The 18,458-nt window shown below is 39.9% G+C and overlaps 3 protein-coding genes across 3 annotated transcripts; all 3 read left to right on the top strand.

Annotated features, from left to right (window-relative positions):
• Positions 1-216: 216 nt before the first annotated feature.
• Positions 217-8,690, top strand: coq9 (coenzyme Q9 homolog (S. cerevisiae)). The gene is made up of 9 exons (XM_076075496.1): positions 217-322; positions 1,385-1,619; positions 4,430-4,565; positions 5,264-5,406; positions 5,585-5,669; positions 6,061-6,165; positions 7,302-7,457; positions 8,108-8,161; positions 8,413-8,690. The coding sequence occupies exons 1-9, from the start codon at positions 265-267 to the stop codon at positions 8,446-8,448; spliced, it is 1,008 nt and encodes a 335-aa protein (XP_075931611.1). The 5' UTR covers positions 217-264; the 3' UTR covers positions 8,449-8,690.
• A 390-nt stretch (positions 8,691-9,080) lies between these two features.
• On the top strand, positions 9,081-13,305 carry polr2c (RNA polymerase II subunit C). The gene is made up of 9 exons (XM_076075508.1): positions 9,081-9,259; positions 9,711-9,760; positions 9,999-10,067; positions 10,186-10,238; positions 11,522-11,650; positions 11,732-11,783; positions 12,325-12,493; positions 12,597-12,671; positions 12,789-13,305. The coding sequence occupies exons 1-9, from the start codon at positions 9,174-9,176 to the stop codon at positions 12,931-12,933; spliced, it is 828 nt and encodes a 275-aa protein (XP_075931623.1). The 5' UTR covers positions 9,081-9,173; the 3' UTR covers positions 12,934-13,305.
• LOC142972007 (diacylglycerol O-acyltransferase 1-like) lies at positions 13,017-18,085 on the top strand. Its single transcript, XM_076112764.1, has 9 exons — positions 13,017-13,049; positions 14,519-14,557; positions 15,023-15,064; positions 15,151-15,195; positions 15,473-15,582; positions 15,663-15,728; positions 15,826-15,913; positions 16,392-16,454; positions 17,549-18,085. The coding sequence occupies exons 1-9, from the start codon at positions 13,017-13,019 to the stop codon at positions 17,813-17,815; spliced, it is 753 nt and encodes a 250-aa protein (XP_075968879.1). The 3' UTR covers positions 17,816-18,085.
• The last annotated feature ends 373 nt before the right edge of the window (positions 18,086-18,458 follow it).

The following is an 18,458-nucleotide window of genomic DNA, read 5'->3' on the forward strand; positions in this document are numbered from 1 at the left end:
ATTCAAAGTAACGTTAACAGGTGAAACGTAGTAGGCTATATATTATAAGAATCACATTAATTCATTCAGTCACAAAATTGGTGCACTGTTATTGTTGTTTCTTTTCATTTTTATGTATAGAAAGTATTTTTCATGCGTTTTAGTTTGAAGGCGACATCTTCTTTTTTTTGGTCTCTTGCCAGCTTGATGTTATGTATTTCAGTGAGTCGCACTAAAGTGACGCAGCTGTTCCAAAAAGAAACTTACAACGCAGTGCAGCTGAACATGGCAGCGCTGCTGAGAGGTCTACGTGCTGGAAGGGCACTGCGGGGGCTTGGCAGAGGTGAGACGGGACTGCTGAATTGTTGTTGTTGTTTCGTGTTAATAAGAGACTGCCTGGGAAATTATTCATGTAGCCAATGTCCATTTTTTCGGTTATGTGTTGCATGAAGTGGAAACGAGCCAGTGTTTGACGTTAGCTATCCGTGCCAAAGTCACTTGTCACTGGCAGTGATAATGAAGGACAGAAATGGGCTGTGGCTTTTGAAACTAAATTATTAGCAGTATAATTGTTGGTTGGGATGGTACTACGTTGTTTTTTTCAGCCCTGAATATTTAGGAGTCTTCTATCTGGTTATGCAAACTGTCAAAGTCTGCTTCACCTAAACTGGCTATATTTAGCTAATATTGGATGTTACTTTTTGAAAGTACAACAAGTACTTGTTGCTGGCACTGAGATACACTATGAAGTAATACACTAGTAAATACATACGTGGCCTGCCAGATTTGGCATTGTTGCACTTGTTTCCTATAATGCATAATCTCATCCTGTTAAGGTAATTATTTTTACCATACACTGGTAATAGATGTATTTATTTGATAAGCAATAATTGAAGGATTTAAGTGCCCACCGATTACCTGACTGTAATGTCATGATGTCATCTGGGGACCAAATCCTGTGGTAAAAACAGAACTTCCGCATACGAGAATCTGCAAACTCTATACAGTTACATTCAAGTTTTCTCTACAGTGCAAATGCTTTGTCTTGTATGTGTGAAGAAGGTCTATGACCCAAAAGCTGCAATAGTCTGTGCGTGTAGCAGTGTGCTGGTGTTCTTTCTTGCACCAGGTGTTTTCTGCAAGAGAAAAGCTGATAAAAGATTACAGTGAAGGATTATGATATAACGTTAGGTGGTGGAGAAAGCGCCTGAAGCAACAGTCACACAGATTGACACAAGGTGCAACAGTTTAAGTCCCAGTGTTACTTGAAACAGAGTGCAAAGTCCTAATATTTTTGGCCATAAATGTACGATATAAATGTGACATTTCATCATGGGGTTTGGTCACATTTCTCCCCAAACCGAATCCTTAGAAGCTCATGACTATACTGTCTGTCTCTTCACAGTGGTTGCTGCACCAACAGCAACGAACCTCCAGAGCGGCGGCCTGAGACAAGGCTTCCACCGTGCCGCGCTAAGGCTTCAGGATGAATCCAAATCTGACAAACACCCTTCCTCCTCATCCTCAACCTACCACGAGCACTACCAGGCCCACCACACCGAACCGGACCCAGCGGGGGGCCCCCAGGACAACTTGACCTCTGACCCAGCAGCTGAGGAGGCGTCCAGGGCAAACACCAGGTTGGTAAAATAATCTTCACATTTTGAGATTAAAGAGTCATCGGAGTAAATTGAAGATCACAATGTGTTGTTACGTCAGTAAACATAAGATTTTGGTGTGCAGGTTTTGATTCATTTTATCATCCCAAAAGGGAAATTGTTTTAAGAAAAAAAATAAAAGTCGTGAATATCATCACATGAACTTGAAAATCTCTCCAGATATTTTAAGAAAGAACAGACTCACACAACGCTTTTTTATTTTTATGTCTGCTTTGCGTACACTTTAAAACCCGTTGGACCCGAGAGCCCCCCACGGGGGGCTGTTTTAGAGTGTGCAGCATTCAGCGTGTCGTAGAAAGCATTTTTCATAAAGAAATATGATTATTGCTCCAGACATATTAAATCTCGAATTAACGGGAAAAGTCCGAGCAACATCATCATACCAGCCATTGTAAACACTGCAAACACAGTTATACATGAACTAAGATCATATCTGGAAGATATCTAGAAGATTTGCCACAATTTTGGCCAAAAATCGACGACTTATGCTCACTCTATGGCTCTCTCATCACGGAGCAGGATCGCACATGGCGGATGAACACATGCAGGAGGGGCACGATTCGACCCGGAAACGCACAGCGGCGTCCAAATTACTCTCTTTCAAACCGTTCAAAAGTTATGGGTATGCATGCCAACATCAGCCGCAGGTCACGAGAAAAAAAATTGGGTAAAAAAACTTACGTTTTGACGGTTTTGGCGATGAAAAACGGATTTATTCCAGCGGATTTCTGCACAGCTCTGCCCGCCATGTTCTGCTGCATGTCTGTGAGTGAGATCAATGCGCTGGCGGAATGAATGACAAAATGGCAGACGATTCTGTGGGGTGGAGCAATCCATGTAGAGAGGGGGGTTCGCCCAGCATTTTCCGATTTTTAGTCAGTAAACAGACCCGGATACGATGAAACACCCCGTTGGACTATCCCGCATCTAAAAATGTCTCACACGAGTAAATCGGCCTTACCAGGGTCACATGACACACATTATGAGCCATTTATTGTTATGAATGACAGATATGACACATCATAACTGCTCAAAATTATTCAAAATGGTGTCAAACTGATTTATTAGGATTATTGAACACTCTTAGTGATAAGAAAAGTTAATATGTAGTTATATAGTATATAAAATGAGTATACAGCAATGCAACAGCTGGTTCCGAAAATCTAAATTTTGATTTTTATGACCATTTATGCTGGCCTGCTTCACTCAATCAAAGTAAAATATGTTGTGGGGACATGTAATACGTGTTGTTCTATGACTGTGGTGTGATTTTAGGCTTACAGCTGCGTTATTTAAATAAAAAAATGTTCAATACAAGTGCTTTTTTCCAGGCGAATCTAGAAATTTTTCAATTTGAGCTGTGCCATAAGTGTATCAGTTATTAACCAGTAACATATACACAATATTTACACAATTCAACACATCTCACTAGTGTTACCAGTATTCTAGCATCAAAATTATTAAAATAGACCTTGTAGTTAGAGCTCAGGACTCTTTTGCGTATGGCTATGCAATTTCCGAGCAGAGGCCTAAAAATAGGGCTAGGGTCCAACAGGGTAATTAATTAATTAAAGATGAGAAAGGTCATGTAAAACATATAACAAGTAAACGTGTCATTTTTCTTACTTTCATTGTTATTTTTTCATTTATTAATGTATTTGTATGTTAGTTAATATTATCATTATTTTATATATATATATATATATATATTATTTATTTATTTATTTTATTTTTTTGGAAGCCATGAATACAAGGTGTTTTGGCTTGTAATAATAATTTTAAAAATAATCTACGGATGGAACGAACAAATTGGCTTGGGGAGATCTCTTGAAATAAGATGGAAATATTTCGGCCTTTCCATACAGAAAGAGATCTTGAAATTAGCTGGGAAAACTCATTTTACTAGTATTATAAAAGTGTTGTGTGTCATAATTAGCCTGTAATTATTGTGGTATTTTTTTTTTAACTTAAAAAGATATTCAGGATGCATTGTCAAAAAAAAAGAAAAAAAAAAAAAAGAAACTCCCTGTATCTCACTAAGAAGTTACTTGTTCGCTGTCTTATTTGAAGTGTTATGAAATACTTTGAATAGCAATTAGACATGTATACTTGGAAGATTTTGCGTTTTTGCAATATTTGTTTCTCAAAAAAAAAAAAGATTCTCAAAAAATGTTAGGTGACGTGATTTCAGTATGTTTTCGAGTAACTTTAAGAATTTTAAGCACAAATTGATGATAATGGGAATAATATCGTGAAATTACAATTATTTTGGCCATATCCTTTTTTCTTTTTTTTCGTCCCAGTTAATCTGGTTCTTTGCACGTATGAATCCATTTGCACATTCGTTTGTGATGTTGGTGGGTTTGTGTAACTTTTCACCTCACAGTCAAACACCTTCATTTGCTTCACCATTGTCTCTAAAATCAGATGACTGTGTGCATGCGCAAACGCACCAACGCAGGGGAAGCGTTGTCTGAAATATTACTGATGTTACAAATATTAAAAATGTATTTATTTTGGGGTGCACGTTTTGCTGTTCGCAACCCAAGGCCAAGAATGGTTTTCCAATTTCTCAAAATAGTTGCAATGACAACTTGGCAACCCTTACTGTCGAGCCGTGGACTGTGTCGCTTACTGACCTCACAGGATTTCTGGGAACTGAAGCTCAAAACACTAACCCCTGATGCAAGAGGCTCAACTCATATCAGGTTCTCTCTCTGTGCTTCATCTATTCAGAAAAACACTTCTTTTTATTGTGTGTCTGTGTAAAGTTACCAGGACCAGGGCGGAGAGCAGGGTGAGGAATACGAAACAGAGGAGCAGCTTCAGGCCCGAGTCCTGACTGCCGCTCTGGAGTTCGTCCCACTGCACGGCTGGTCCATGGAAGCCATCGCTGCTGCTGCTGAGGTGAGCTGCTGTTAAAGAGGGAAAGTACAGCTTCATGGCGATTCCGATGGCTGCATGGTAAACGGACTTAACTCGTAAGTGGCTAATACATGGTGAACTTGGATTGATTTTATCAGACCCCAAAGACGAGACGTTACGAGTCACACATGTGCACAACTTGAATATTACCAGTCCTCCCAGTTATCTTTTGTTGTACGTGGTTCTGTTTGGTACCAGCAACTGGTGCCTGCAATATATGGCATATGAAGGAACCCAGTATATTTTCATCTGGAAGTTTTATTATATTTTTAATTGTATGTATGACTTTAAAGGTGATAAAGGTCAGGTAAAACAAGTAACCTATAACAAGTAAAAGTTAAATTTTTCATTTATTGACACATTGGGTAGGCCATGTTTCCTTGCTGTCTCTCTTATGCTAGTTAACATTATTATCATTAATATATATATATATATTCTATATATATATATATATTTTTTTTTAAATTTGTGATCCAATCAATCAAAAGGAAAGGAAGGAAAAGTAAAGTAAAAGATTCCTTCTGATCATACAGATGGAAGTCTTGGTGATAATGAAAACTGATTTGAACCTAGAGTTTCTTTGCTTGCTTGTTTCTTTTTTACTAGAACTATTGGATTATGCTGTGATGTAAAAATTTAAAAAAATCATTTAACTTATGTGTGTACTGTATGTACACCAGACACTGGGCCTGTCCTCTGCCTCCACTGGTATGTTCTATAACGGAGCTGGAGACTTGGTCCTACACTTCATTGCCCAGTGCAACTCCCAGCTGACGGAGATCCTGGCTGAACAACACAACCAGGTCCAGCTTGGCCAGGCCGAGTATGTACGCGCGCACGCACGCACGCACGCACACACACACACACACACACACACACACACACAAAAACACAAAAACACACACATATCAGCTGTTTTATAAGCTATAAATATTTTAGAGTTAGGGTTCCAAATGCAAAATTGCAGAATTAAGCCTTTGACTATGACTACTGTATTACAGACCAAAGAAGACTGCTGACTTTCTAAGAGATGCTGTCGAGACCAGACTGAGGATGCACATCCCATACATGGAATCTTGGCCACAGGTATGGTTTACAGTGCCATGGGAACTTATTCACCCTCCTTGGTGTTTTTCCTATTATGTTGCACTAAAACCTGGAATTGTTTTTTTTTTTGGGGGGGGGGGGGGGTTATGTAATAGACCTACACAAATTAGTCAAAATTGGTGAAGTGAAATAATGATAAAAAAAAATCTTATTTTTGAAATTTCTAAAAAGTAAGAAAATCAAATTTGTTATGTCCAGGTTTCCCCCTCTTTAAAATGAGTTTTTTTTTTTTTTCATTTGACTTCACAGATATTGACTATTTTGTGTAGGTCCGTTAAATAAAATCCAAATAATAATGCAAACGTCACGGGTTTAATTTGATTGTCATCAAATCCTGTTTGATCTTTTGACTTTGCGTTTGTGTGCTCAGGCGATGAGCATCCTGCTGCTTCCTCACAACATCCCCGACAGCCTGAAGCACCTCTCCACCCTGGTGGATGACATGTGGTACTATGCTGGTGACCGCTCCACAGACGTGAGTGGATCCCATCGCCCTCGATCCCCTTCTTCTTCTTCTTCTTCTTCTTCTTCTGCTCACACCTTCCTGTCCCCCTTTCATCACCACCTGCATAATTTCAGGCCAGCCACCTCCCAGGTTACTCCCCCCACCAACACCTGACTCTGTGTTGACACTGTGGCCAGAGATGTGACTTGTTACTGATTATTTGGCAGATGCTTCCTTAAAATGTTTATCTGTATGTCTTATCATAACTCCAGTCAGAAGTTAGATAATCGTTCCAAACCAATGCTCGGCTCTCATTAGCTTATCCTTTCGTAAGTTGCCATGGTCTAAGCATGATATTGTCTTAATACTGTGAGATAATGGACTTTCAAAGTGTTCTTCACCTCAGCCCCATTCATTTTGATGTTACACTGGGACACTAATACTACTATTATTTATATATATATGTATGTATATCTATATACTATTCCTGTCATCTGCCATATTTTAAAGGAACAGTGTGTAAGTTTTAGTGGCACCTAGTGGTTTGTGGCAGGTTGCAACCAACTAAATACCCCTCTGCTCCGCTTCGCTTTCCAAGCGTGTCAGAGAACTATGGTGGCCTACAGGTAGAGAGAGGTATCTTTAGGATTTACAACTAGGAGCTACTCTTAGCAATACTCTGTTCTTTTACCTGACTAAATAATTGTCTTTAAAAAGATATATAGAATTTTTAAAACAAATGAATTCAGAACTGAATTTATTTATAGTTTAGATATAACTAAATTCAAGCAACATGTATGTTTACAACAGCAAATCCACTAAATCAAGTAATAATATCTCACTGGAAACGAATGTAAAATGTAAATACAATAAATGACATTTCTGAGTGAAGTTTCTAAATGATAATAATCAACAATGAAGAACACATGTATTTAGCACCGGGGCCTGTTTAATACCAGGTTTCAGAACGCATCACTACCTTCAGATAACTAACCACGAAAGGCTCTCGGTAGAGCCAGTGTCCATTCTGGGCTGCTGTAGAAAGATGGCGGACTCCGTGGAAGACGACCTGCTCCGTATGTAGATTGTATAATGTAAGGCCCTATTGAGGCCTCTTTCAAAAGTGTACCATGTGAACTTTTCTGCACCACGCCTTTCTGTTGTAGATGAACTGGTACACCAAGCGGGCGGCACTGACGGGCATCTATAACACCACGGAGCTGGTGATGCTGCAGGACTCCTCTCCAGACTTCCAGGACACCTGGAACTTCCTTGACAACCGCATTCAGGATGTCGTCAACATGGCCGCCACCGCCAAGCAGGTAGAGTGCTTATATAGCATGAAGCAGGGGCCAGGGACCATTTGACAGGGCAGAAAATCTCCCAAGGACCCCTCATAATCGTGATGCCATCGGAACTATTTGTATTTTAAAACTTTTCAACCTAAATACTTCAGACATTTTAATTTGAATCATGTTTGTTTTGCCCTGATATTCCGGGTGCTTTGTACTCAGATGTTGCTTTAGCCCGGCTAGCTTCATGGCTTCGTTCACTAGCACCTAAAGAGACGAAACACTTTGTTCTCCCAAATGTGTTCTCAATAGAACCAAACTCGGACTGTCATCATCATTTTCTCAGTTTAGCGTCACTTAAAGGTAGACTAATGCTAATATTTCTCCATGCTGGCCAGCTAATAATCCAAGCTAAGCAGCAGCAGGGACTGAGTCATGACAGATTGACGTGATGTGTCACAATCAACCATGTAATCATGATTACATAACCGGCCACAGATTGAGTGTCTAAGAAAATCATTTTTCTGAAAGATTAAACTGGAAGATGCTTTAATACATAGTACAAGTTCAGCACAATGAGTTAAGAATGAAGTGAGTAAAACATAGACTCATGTTGGCCTGAATTTGTTGAGATGACATTTGACTCCTCAACCATCAGTGTGTTTCACTTTATTCTGTAGGCACAGGCGACTGGTGAAACAGTGGTGCAGGGGCTTATGGGAGCTGCTGTTACAGTAAGTCTTTGCTTCGTGTTCATCATTTATATGCACTCGTCTTTTCAAAACCCCTGCACCTACATTAAAAAGTATATACGCAGTCCAGTCTACGATCTTAATTTGAAATTTTCTTTTCATGCATTAAGAGTTATACATTTGATTTGTTTTAACGAGGCAGCGCTGAAGGTTTGGATTGTTAGAACAGCATGTAAAGACATTTAAATGTATGGATATAAACGTGGTGGATGTTTTTTTCTTGTGTTTTACAGCTGAAGAACCTCACGGGACTGAACCAGAGGCGATGATGGGAAAACATCTCTCACTCAAAAGCTGAAGATCAATTTTCTTTCTGCTCTCATTTCTGATTAACTGTAAGAGTCTAAAAATATCGGGTTATGGATTGTGTTACTATTTGTCACGAGCCATAGTGATAAGCCTCTTTCTGTTCACCTGTAAGACCAGTGGCTTGACTTGTTTCATAATGATCTGTAATTTTTTGGATGGATCGAAACTTCAATAAAGTTATAGTTATATATTGTGTATTTAACCTATGTGTTTGTTTTTTAATTGTCTGGTTGATATGAATTCAGTCATCCATTATATAGTTTGATTTCAACGCAGTTCAGAGTCACTATTATTTTTGACTCTGTGTCAAAAAAGATACTGTGACCAAAAACAAATATTGCACCAAACTGCTGCATTGTTACTGGGATTTTCTTTTTTTCCTACAAACAAAAAATAATAAAAAATGTACTATTAAATTGTACGCCTCGGTAAGGCATACTTCATTTTACAGAAAAATAATTGAGCGCTTTTATTTTGAAAAAGACCTTCCAGGCACGGTGTGACCCGGATATTAAATAAGGACCCGCCTAATATATCATCGTGACCAATCAGCTTTGGTATTTACATCTCCTGGCCAATCAGCGGGTAGTAAATAGTTCCGTGAAGGCCTTCAACTCGAAGCAGCGGTAGTTGAGTGTGTGGACGATATAATAACGTCAATTTTAAGGCCTATTTTACTTCAATAATGCCGTATGCTAACCAACCGACCGTGAAAATCACAGAATTGACGGACGAGAATGTCAAATTCGTCATTGAAAACACGGACTTGGCGTGAGTATTCACTTATTTGTCCACTCAAGAGAGCGTGTGTGCAACAGAGCAGCCATTATTCCTCTCATTCTCAGACATTAACGTTACATTAACGATACATGTTAAATAACCGCGCTAAGGTGCTAACGTTACGCACTTAGCTTAAATTGTAATGCTGTCTGTAACTGAGATTTGTGTGAAGATAACGAGCGAACGTAAGAGATGTACACAGGCGCTTAATAATGTTCCGTTTTAATATCAAGTACATTGTGCCGATTCAAGGGGGGAGTTGATATTCTCTTGCTATTCTGGGTTACACGGGTTTAGGAAAGATTCAAAGTAAATGTTCTTAGAGGGTCGTTTTGTTATTCAGCATCGTATGCTTCCCTGTCAACCTAAATTATGAATTCAGTGTAATTTCTGTTACTTATAACATTTAACCTATGAAAACATCCGCCTTTCTCCTTTCCAGGGTTGCAAACTCTATCCGCCGTGTCTTCATGTCAGAAGTTGCCACTATAGGTACAGTGACTTTTGTTAGCCTCCATTCTGAATTAGGACTGTCACTGTGTGAAAAGTTGTCTCAGGTACCCGGATATAAATAGTTATCTGTGACAAAATAAATGAAGTTGAAGAGAGTTGAGATGGTGTGACTGCATCAGCAACAGTGGAACATTGAGAAATGTAGTCTGTCTGTCAGTAATATGCCACAGAAAACATTCTAAATGTATAACTGGAACTCGTGTTACTTTATTTGTAGCGATCGACTGGATCCAGATCGATGCCAATTCATCAGTACTGCACGATGAGTTCATTGCACACAGAGTCGGTATGTATCACAGCGTTTTAGGATGCGCTTCCAATGCAACTTGATGGTAGTAATTGTACATGCATTGTTGCAGTATAACCAGAGAGGTAAACATTGATGTTTTCCCTTTGTTTGTCAGGTCTCATACCTCTCACAAGTGATGACATCGTGGACAAAATGCAGTATTCTAGGGTATGTGTACCGTCGTGTTAGTGATCAGTGACCCTTAAATGCTTATTAAGTGACCACTGCTGGTGTTACTCCAGACTAAAAATGATTGGGATTTTGCAAAGAGGTCTTCCAGACTGAGGACAGACGATCCTCAGGTAGGGGCGCGACGGATGACAAAACTCATAGTTCAGATCAGATAAGCAGAAAAAAGGGAGCAAATATAGCTTTTTAGAGATACTTCGATCACTTATTTTGGCCGCCGATATCGATTGCCGATCGTCCATGAGCTATATTGGTCGATACAGATTTAAAAAAAAATTTTATTATTGTTTTGTTATGGTAGCAGATGGCTACCAGATAGCAGATAGCAGATGGCAGGTAGCAGGTAGCAGGTAGCAGATGGCTCCAGAATATCTTTCACCAACGTCCCAAAAAATATTTTCCACTGCCCCAAAGATATTATCGATTTGCTTTGTTGTAGTCATCTATAGTGGTAATTTGCATAAAACACACAATTCAAATGATTAGAAAATAAAAGATTGTATTTTTATTGATTAAAAAAAGAACTAGTATTTTGAATATTGTGTTGAAGTTAAACAGCGCATAATTCCCTCTAGTATCTATTTTATGTCGTTGTGAAAACTCCTCCTTCAAACAACTGTATTTATTCAACTTTCTCGCCAAAACTAAATGTGATGAGATTTCACTTGAACACATCATGATAACGTGATCATTTTCCTTCGCACAATACTCATTTTTGTTTATAACGCGTCACAATGTAACTCAATGGGACCTCTGTACATTGGCTGTTAACTCATGTGCTGCTAACGTCAACACAGATTTTCACAATGTAGCATTATCAGTGATTGGCGACTACAAAGCTTTAATGCTGATCTCCAGATTCTACCATGTATCTGTCTATAATTTATCTTGTGAATAATTCCTGTTTTGCCACCTCCTGTTTTATTATACATTTTTGTGGTATCATTTCTTTTTTTTTGTATACTAATGTAATGATTTCATGGCATCCTTTATACCCTGAATCTCGATGCAGTTTTGTCTGAACGCTACAAAGTAACTCGTACATTGATGGACATCAGCGTGACTGCTTTGCATGGGACTTTCTATATCTGAACAGATATTGAATATTTCTATATTTCTTTAAACGTATCGCAGGACTCGCATTTGAAATGGAATATTGTGTATGACAATGGGATATTATACTACTGTCTTGGCAGCGTTTGTTCCCGGTTGTAACTTAGTTTACTAGAGGACAGACAATATTTTCTCTGCTCCTCCTGCAGGACTGTACCTGTGATGATTTTTGTCCAGAGTGTTCTGTTGAGTTGACGCTGGACGTACGATGTACCGAGGACCAGACGCGTCATGTCACCTCACGTGACCTTTTGTCCAACAACCCCAGAGTCATCCCGGTGAGTCCTCGGCCCTTTTTATTGAAGTCATTAGAGGGGAGCGGAAGCAGAAGCTGACCGTGTTGTCATTTGGCTTTTCAGGTGACTTCCAGAAGTCGAGACAATGACCCCAACGACTACGTTGAACAAGATGGTAAGCGTCAAGCTGTCCTGAGAGTAAACACTGGCTGTTAAAGGAGACATATCGGGCTAATTTACAGGTTCATAATTGTATTTTGGGTTTCTTTTAGAACATGTTTACATGCTTTAATGTTCAAAAATCACTTTATTTTTCTTATACTGTCTGTCTGAATATACCTGGGGGGCGTACTTCCATGTAGACAACCAACAACGTTTCATCAAACATGGCTGAAACAACCTCCATTGCTACTCTCTACATGTTGTGGAGATACGTGCTGTCTGGGTTCATAACATCAGTGGATTTCACGTTGGCTTGTTTACTACAGCGGTATGAACCCAAAAGAAACAGATTTTTCTGTGCAATAAACAAATAAAAAGGATGTCGAAATAACTACATAATGAAGCTAATTTGTGAAAATTCTAAATTCATGCTTTGCAAGACCAAAAGCAAAAAAACCTTTGAAAATGCTTGTTTTCTGAAACGACAACATTTGAAACATTAACCTTTTCCTGACTTTCTCCACGTCCTCTTGTCATTCACTGAAACAACGTAGACATTATACTGGTGAAGCTTCGTAAGGGTCAGGAGCTGCGGCTCAGGGCATACGCCAAGAAGGGCTTCGGCAAGGAGCACGCCAAGTGGAACCCAACAGCGGGGGTCTCCTTCGAGTACGACCCAGATAACGCACTGAGGCACACGGTCTTCCCACGACCCGAGGAGTGGTACGTTTTCATTTCAGTACGGCTCTCTGTGACGGCATTAATGTTTAATATTGCACGGTGGCCGAATGATGAATTGACGTCTTGGTGTCACTCTGGTTCCCAGGCCAAAGAGTGAATATTCCGAGATTGAGGAGGATGAGGTTCAGGCTCCCTACGACCCCAATGGAAAGCCCGAAAGGTGATATTTTATATTATTATTATTATTATTATTTATATATTGTTTCTTTTTTTGTAAGACAAATATGTCTCTGCTTCAAACAGTCCAACAGCTCATCTGTGACATTTCCCCGCGCAGGTTCTTTTACAACGTGGAGTCGTGCGGCTCGCTGCGACCAGAGACCATCGTCATGTCGGCGCTGGCCGTCCTCAAGAAGAAGCTCAGTGACCTGCAGACTCAGCTGAGCCACGAGATCCAGAGCGACGTGCTCACCATCAACTAAGGGCCACACCCTAACAGAACCGGACCTGCATTTGTTCTGATTCAGCACTGCTCGGGTCACACACGCATTGTTTCTGGAATTAGATGGAGCCTCCCCTGGATACAGGCCTTGGATCTGTATGCGTTTGTGAGCAAAAGATAATGTTTCATTATTTGAAATGGACACTCATTATTTCGATATACATCCATGTACAAAATATCAGATTTCAGCACCAGCATTAATTTCAACTCAAGCTGTGTGTGTGTTAAAGCATCCAATGCAAGGTCAGTGTGTCTCACAATGATACAGGATTGGTTTAGTTGTTGGTGTACTTATACTATTAGACTATTATTTTGTTAAATGTTACGTTTTAAATAAATCTGTCCTGAGGAACTTTGTAATATGTTATTTAGTGTTTCTTTATTGTAATTTGTCAGTGGGTTTTGTTTTTGGTATAAATGTTCAACCATCTGGAAAAACACAAAAGAAAATGAAGACAAGAGAAACCAATTAGTGTAATGTTTTAATTGATTTGCAAAAGAGAAAGCTACATGTATTTATTGGTCAGGAATCTTAATTGTATCTGTATAGTACAGGGGTCGGCAACGTGCGGCTCGCGACCTGCATGTGGCTCTTCAGCCCCTCTGTTGCGGCTCCCTGAGTCTACATCAGGGGTCCCCAACTGGCGGACTGGATCCAGACCCAGGACCTAAATCCGATAGATAATTCGGAATTATACTTATTATGCACTGAGTTTATACTTTAACCGGCGCCTCTTATTCAGCCATTACGGCACTTGTTCGGCGGTGCAGGAAACACACCGACCAATGCATTGCAAATCACATCAGGTGATGCAGCTCAGCCAATCAAATATGGGTATTCTGACAAGTTTCCTGACTCGAGCGAGGTTTACACACACGTGACACACGGGGCTGAGACGAGGAAATAGAAAGAAGAGCAGGAGAATTGCGCTGATCGAAGAAGATATCTCACATGACGTTCTCCAAAAAGAGAAACATGTTAAGAGAGAATATAATTTATAAGCAAGAATGAACAGAATCTTATGTTAATTATTCCCACACGCAGTCAAATCCTCTACCTCTGTCAAGCGCTTTTCCCTGCGAACGCGAACGGCTAATCATGATTTTCAGACCCCCGCCCTCTGTAAACTATCAATGGATAAATCCAAATAAAGAAAAGTCACGGAGGAAAATAGAGAGTTTAACTCTGCGTGGATGTCTTCATTTGCTTTCACTGCCAACGATGCTGGCTTACCTGTATGCTTCCTGAACAAGCACACAGCATGTGCTGAAGTGTCATGCTGGAGATGATTTCTCAGCTGCTGCAGCAAACTGAGCTCTTCATAAGAGTTTAATATTGTTATAACAGGTAAAATTGCAGTAAAATGTCGAGAATTGTCTTTATTCTTGTTCTATATTTTCATAAATACAACAAACTATAGTTTTTGTATATATAATATAACTATATATAACACTTTATAGGCTGTGATATCAAATAGCTTTTGCGGCTCCAGATGAATTTCATTTGGTGGAAAATAGAGCAAAATGGCTCTTTGGATAGTAAAGGTTGCCGACCCCTGGTTTAGGTGATCGTCATCCAAATCATGGTTGGAATTGTTCAGCAGGTACAGCAGCTGGTATTGTACAGTATTTTACTGTGTACTTATCTGGGAACTTACATAGTACAGTCTATCATAGTTTAGTATCAATGTACTAATACACAATGTAGTGTATCTTAATATACTGTAGTATGTCATGGAGGTGTGATTTGTTATTGTGTAGTTTACTGTACAAGATGTGTCTGAGTTGTAAGTGCATATATCATGTTCTGATGGGCCAATTGTGACGACCCTCTGCATTAGCACCGTTAGCTGCTACCGGTACAGTAGCAGCTCTGTACCGGCTATGAGAAAATACGGGCACATCGTGCAACAGAGGCTAGTGGAAGAGAAGCTAACATTAAGGAGGAAGTAGTCACTGTATTTATGCCAAAGTACAAGCCTTACAGAGCCGCTAGCATGGCTGTGGAGTCTATGTCGATGCACTTTGGATGCTATTACTGTATTATGTCTTTTTCTTTTCCCTCTCAGTGGATTGAGCCAATCTTCCAGAGATCAGAAAACTCCTTCTCTGTGAGTGAAACGTAATCCCTCTTACTTGTGAATATTCAAACAAACACACAGCTGTAGAATTTGTTACTTCAAATTCATTTCCACAGAGTATGGACGTCACTATGAGAGTGGAGCTCCTGGTGGGACTGGTGGTGAGTGTTTTTTAAATTTCTTTTCACATTACATTCTCAAGACTTTTGATATGTCTGTTTTGATTTACCAGAACTATAAAGCACTATAAAGTGCTGCCAGGATGATGTGTTTTTGTAGGCCAACAAGGAAGTTAGCATCGCACTGGTTCCCTCTACAAAAAGTGTTTGGGCATGATAATTAGAGATCAAAGTTTGTACACTGTTGTACATGACAATAACAGGGACACACATAGATGTTAAATGCTATAATGGTATTTCTAACACATTTTCTTGTCAGGCGCCAACCCATTTCCTCTGGCTCCTCCTCTTCTTCTTCAGTCACTCCTACCTGAACTTCTGCGCAGAACTGATGCGCTTTGGTGATCGCCATTTTTATGGAGACTGGTGGTCAGTTGCACAAAAAATTCTGCACATTGTGGTGTTGCACATTCAGCACTGCCTCATTGCGTTTTATCATTCATTTACAGGAACACTACGACTCTGGTCACTTTCTGGAAGAACTGGAATATTCCCTTTCAGAAATGGTGTCACAGGTATTATTATAGTCTGACGCCAATTACATGAATACCAAATCGTTTGCCTTAACTTTTTCTCTCCTCTCTTTGTCTTTGCTGCGTGTCGTATATGAAGACATGTATACACTCGGCTGGTGGAAAAGAATGTGCCCCCATCACGAGCAGAGTTACTGGTCTTCCTGATGTCAGCTGCTCTGTTTGAGGTACAGTCTGATATCACATGAAGCTCCTTTTACTGTACACGTGAATCACTATTTTGTTTCATGTGTTTGGTAGCAGAGGACATAAGACATTGAAAATCTGGAATGAATTGGGATTTCAAGCTGAATAAAGTGTTGCGGAAGTGTAGTACCCACCCTCTGGTTCCTCCCCAAGTAAACAACGTTAGCTCTGTAAGCCCTGTTGCTGTTGTTTGCACTGTTAGAGCTGTTGTCACCGCTAGATTCCAGCTTGTTACATACATTGCATCTTTGTGAGAGCATTCATTTATTTCTATTCAATTTGTAGTTTGCTCGTAAACAAACATCATTAAAAACAGATGGCAGCAGTGATAGAGGGTCAGAGGCTACAAGTTATTTTTACAGCACCTGAATCTTACTGTGTGGAGATTATAGGGCTATTGGCCCAAACAAACAATGCAATAATAACCTGTTGTATTGTGTTGTTCTCTCTTCTACACAGTATATGATTGCTCTGCCCCTGCACAGCTGTCGTCTGTGGATCTTCCTCGTAATGCTGTTTGAGGTGAGGATATCACACCAGTGGCAGCTGCTGGTAATTTACCTGGATGGGGCAATGTTGTCATCTAGCTTTGACCGCAACTTGACTGTTTCATTTACTCAACCGTTGATTCATAAAAGCAAACACACACCATCCAACAGCTCAGCGTAGATACTTCTTCCAACTGTCTCTTTTCCAACTAAACTGAGTGATCCACAAGAAAAGACCTGGGACTTTTAAAAAGAAATAATGAAAACCTAAAAATTGATATTTTTATGATAACAATGTATCAAATGACAATGTGAAAACACTGTGTTAATGCTCCTCTCGGCTTTATGGAGCTTTATAGTGACTTTCAGCTCATTGTTTAGCTGTCCGGCTGCAAATGCACTGTTTTGCTTCATTCTTGTTGGTCTCATAGTATCAGCAGATAGCTGTTTTCAGAGAAAAGGCTCTGCTAAACCCACTGTACCTGCTCAGCGGCACGCAGCAGACAGATACAGTTGGAGACTAGCTGGTGAACTATTGGAGCATTTAGCAGCTAAAGAGAAAGATATATCCCTAAGTTGCAGACCAAAGAAGACCTAATAGGAGAGTGAATATTCATGGTCATATTACTCGACAGGTCTACTGGGCAATGCGATTGAGTGGCAAAAGGCCAACTAGGAAGAGACTCAAAATGACCACAAAGAAACATAAAATGACCACAAAGAAACATAAAACGACTCCAAAAAGACACAAAGCAGCCACAACAAGCCCTGCACATGTTCCCTCTATTGGCTCACCACTGTATCGCACAGTGTTTCATATGAAAGTTTACAAATACTTCTGAAACTTCTGAAATTTTCTGAAAATAACCTGGAAAGAGGGTTCTGGATGGAACCATTACACCATAGAACCTTTCACAGATGGTTCTATGGATATCGCTTTATGTTGAGAACCCTTTGAAAAAATTCCAGGTGGAACCTTTATAAACGGTTCTACCAGGAGCCAATAGGGTTGTCATGAGGACAAGCCAAAGAACCCTATATGGTTTTAGTTAGCACTTTTATTTCTAAGAGTATAGGCTGGGCAAGAGGACGTCCATCTTTAAATCACACTGTGTCTTTTCCTTCTAGCTTGTGGTTGCGGTATTCCAAGCAAACTATTTACAGGGAAACTATGGCAACAGCTTAGTGTGGCTGTGCCTTCTGCTGGGCCCTCTTCTGGCTGTGATCACCTACTTTCACGACCACGACATCAGCTTCCGTCACCATAGTCATCAGTCATCGTCCTCACCACTGACATCGGACCACAGGCTGCAGCGCAGTTTTCGTTCAGCCTCAGTGATCAAGTGTCTGAAAGAAATTCTGACCTATTGCACTGTATTTACAAGTAGACCATGAGGATACCGCTGTGATCCAAAGTTCAGTGAACACTCCCTATATCTGTCCAAGGATACATTTGAATGTCCGAAAAGCCTTTTGGAGTTATAATCCACAACCTCTACCCAGCTCAGCAATATACTGTAGATATGATCTAGACTCATAAATGGACATATTGCAAACTGGAAAAGAGCACTGATTTGTAACTTGTGCTGTTACTGTATACTTCCACATCTGACAAATGTTAATGCAATAAACAGATTCAGTATTTCTTTGCCTAAATTTTGTACGTCAGGGGCTTGTTGAATGTAACTAAAAAATGAACTGCAGCAATAAAGGTCTGTGTGATCATTCCTGTTCAAATGATGTGAGTCAGCAGCACAGAAGATAAGGTTGCTGCTTACACTGATGTGTCAACAAGTGGTTAAGGGGCCCTAGTCCATCTGAAGTTACGGTAAGTTTCATGGACACAATCCAACCAGGAAATACAAGGAATAATTGTACCTCAATGAGTCCAAGGGTGGATTGATTTAAAGCACAGCTACCAGCCAAGTAAAGTTTGTATAATCCTTAATGAGAATTTGTCATAGTTCCTCTGGCATTTAGTGTACACTGAGATCAGGGCTAGACCAAGAACTGAACCAAGAGTTGTCTAACCTCATGG

Source organism: Anarhichas minor, unplaced genomic scaffold (assembly GCF_050575085.1).
Source record: "Anarhichas minor isolate MPS153535 unplaced genomic scaffold, ASM5057508v1 ptg000005l, whole genome shotgun sequence".
In the NCBI taxonomy this organism is placed as follows: Eukaryota; Metazoa; Chordata; class Actinopteri; order Perciformes; family Anarhichadidae; genus Anarhichas; species Anarhichas minor.

Excerpts from the sequence above, each read along its gene's own strand:
- LOC142972007 (XM_076112764.1), top strand. The coding sequence starts at position 13,017 with ATGGAGCCTCCCCTGGATACAGGCCTTGGATCT. Across the intron at positions 13,050-14,518 it reads TGGATACAGGCCTTGGATCT|GTGATCGTCATCCAAATCAT; the intron begins GTATGCGTTTGT and ends CCCCTGGTTTAG. Across the intron at positions 15,729-15,825 it reads TTTCAGAAATGGTGTCACAG|ACATGTATACACTCGGCTGG; the intron begins GTATTATTATAG and ends TCGTATATGAAG.
- polr2c (XM_076075508.1), top strand. The coding sequence starts at position 9,174 with ATGCCGTATGCTAACCAACCGACCGTGAAAATCACAGAATTGACGGAC. Across the intron at positions 10,068-10,185 it reads GTTCATTGCACACAGAGTCG|GTCTCATACCTCTCACAAGT; the intron begins GTATGTATCACA and ends TTTGTTTGTCAG. Across the intron at positions 11,651-11,731 it reads ACAACCCCAGAGTCATCCCG|GTGACTTCCAGAAGTCGAGA; the intron begins GTGAGTCCTCGG and ends TTGGCTTTTCAG.
- coq9 (XM_076075496.1), top strand. The coding sequence starts at position 265 with ATGGCAGCGCTGCTGAGAGGTCTACGTGCTGGAAGGGCACTGCGGGGG. Across the intron at positions 5,670-6,060 it reads ACATGGAATCTTGGCCACAG|GCGATGAGCATCCTGCTGCT; the intron begins GTATGGTTTACA and ends TTGTGTGCTCAG. Across the intron at positions 6,166-7,301 it reads CTGGTGACCGCTCCACAGAC|ATGAACTGGTACACCAAGCG; the intron begins GTGAGTGGATCC and ends TTTCTGTTGTAG.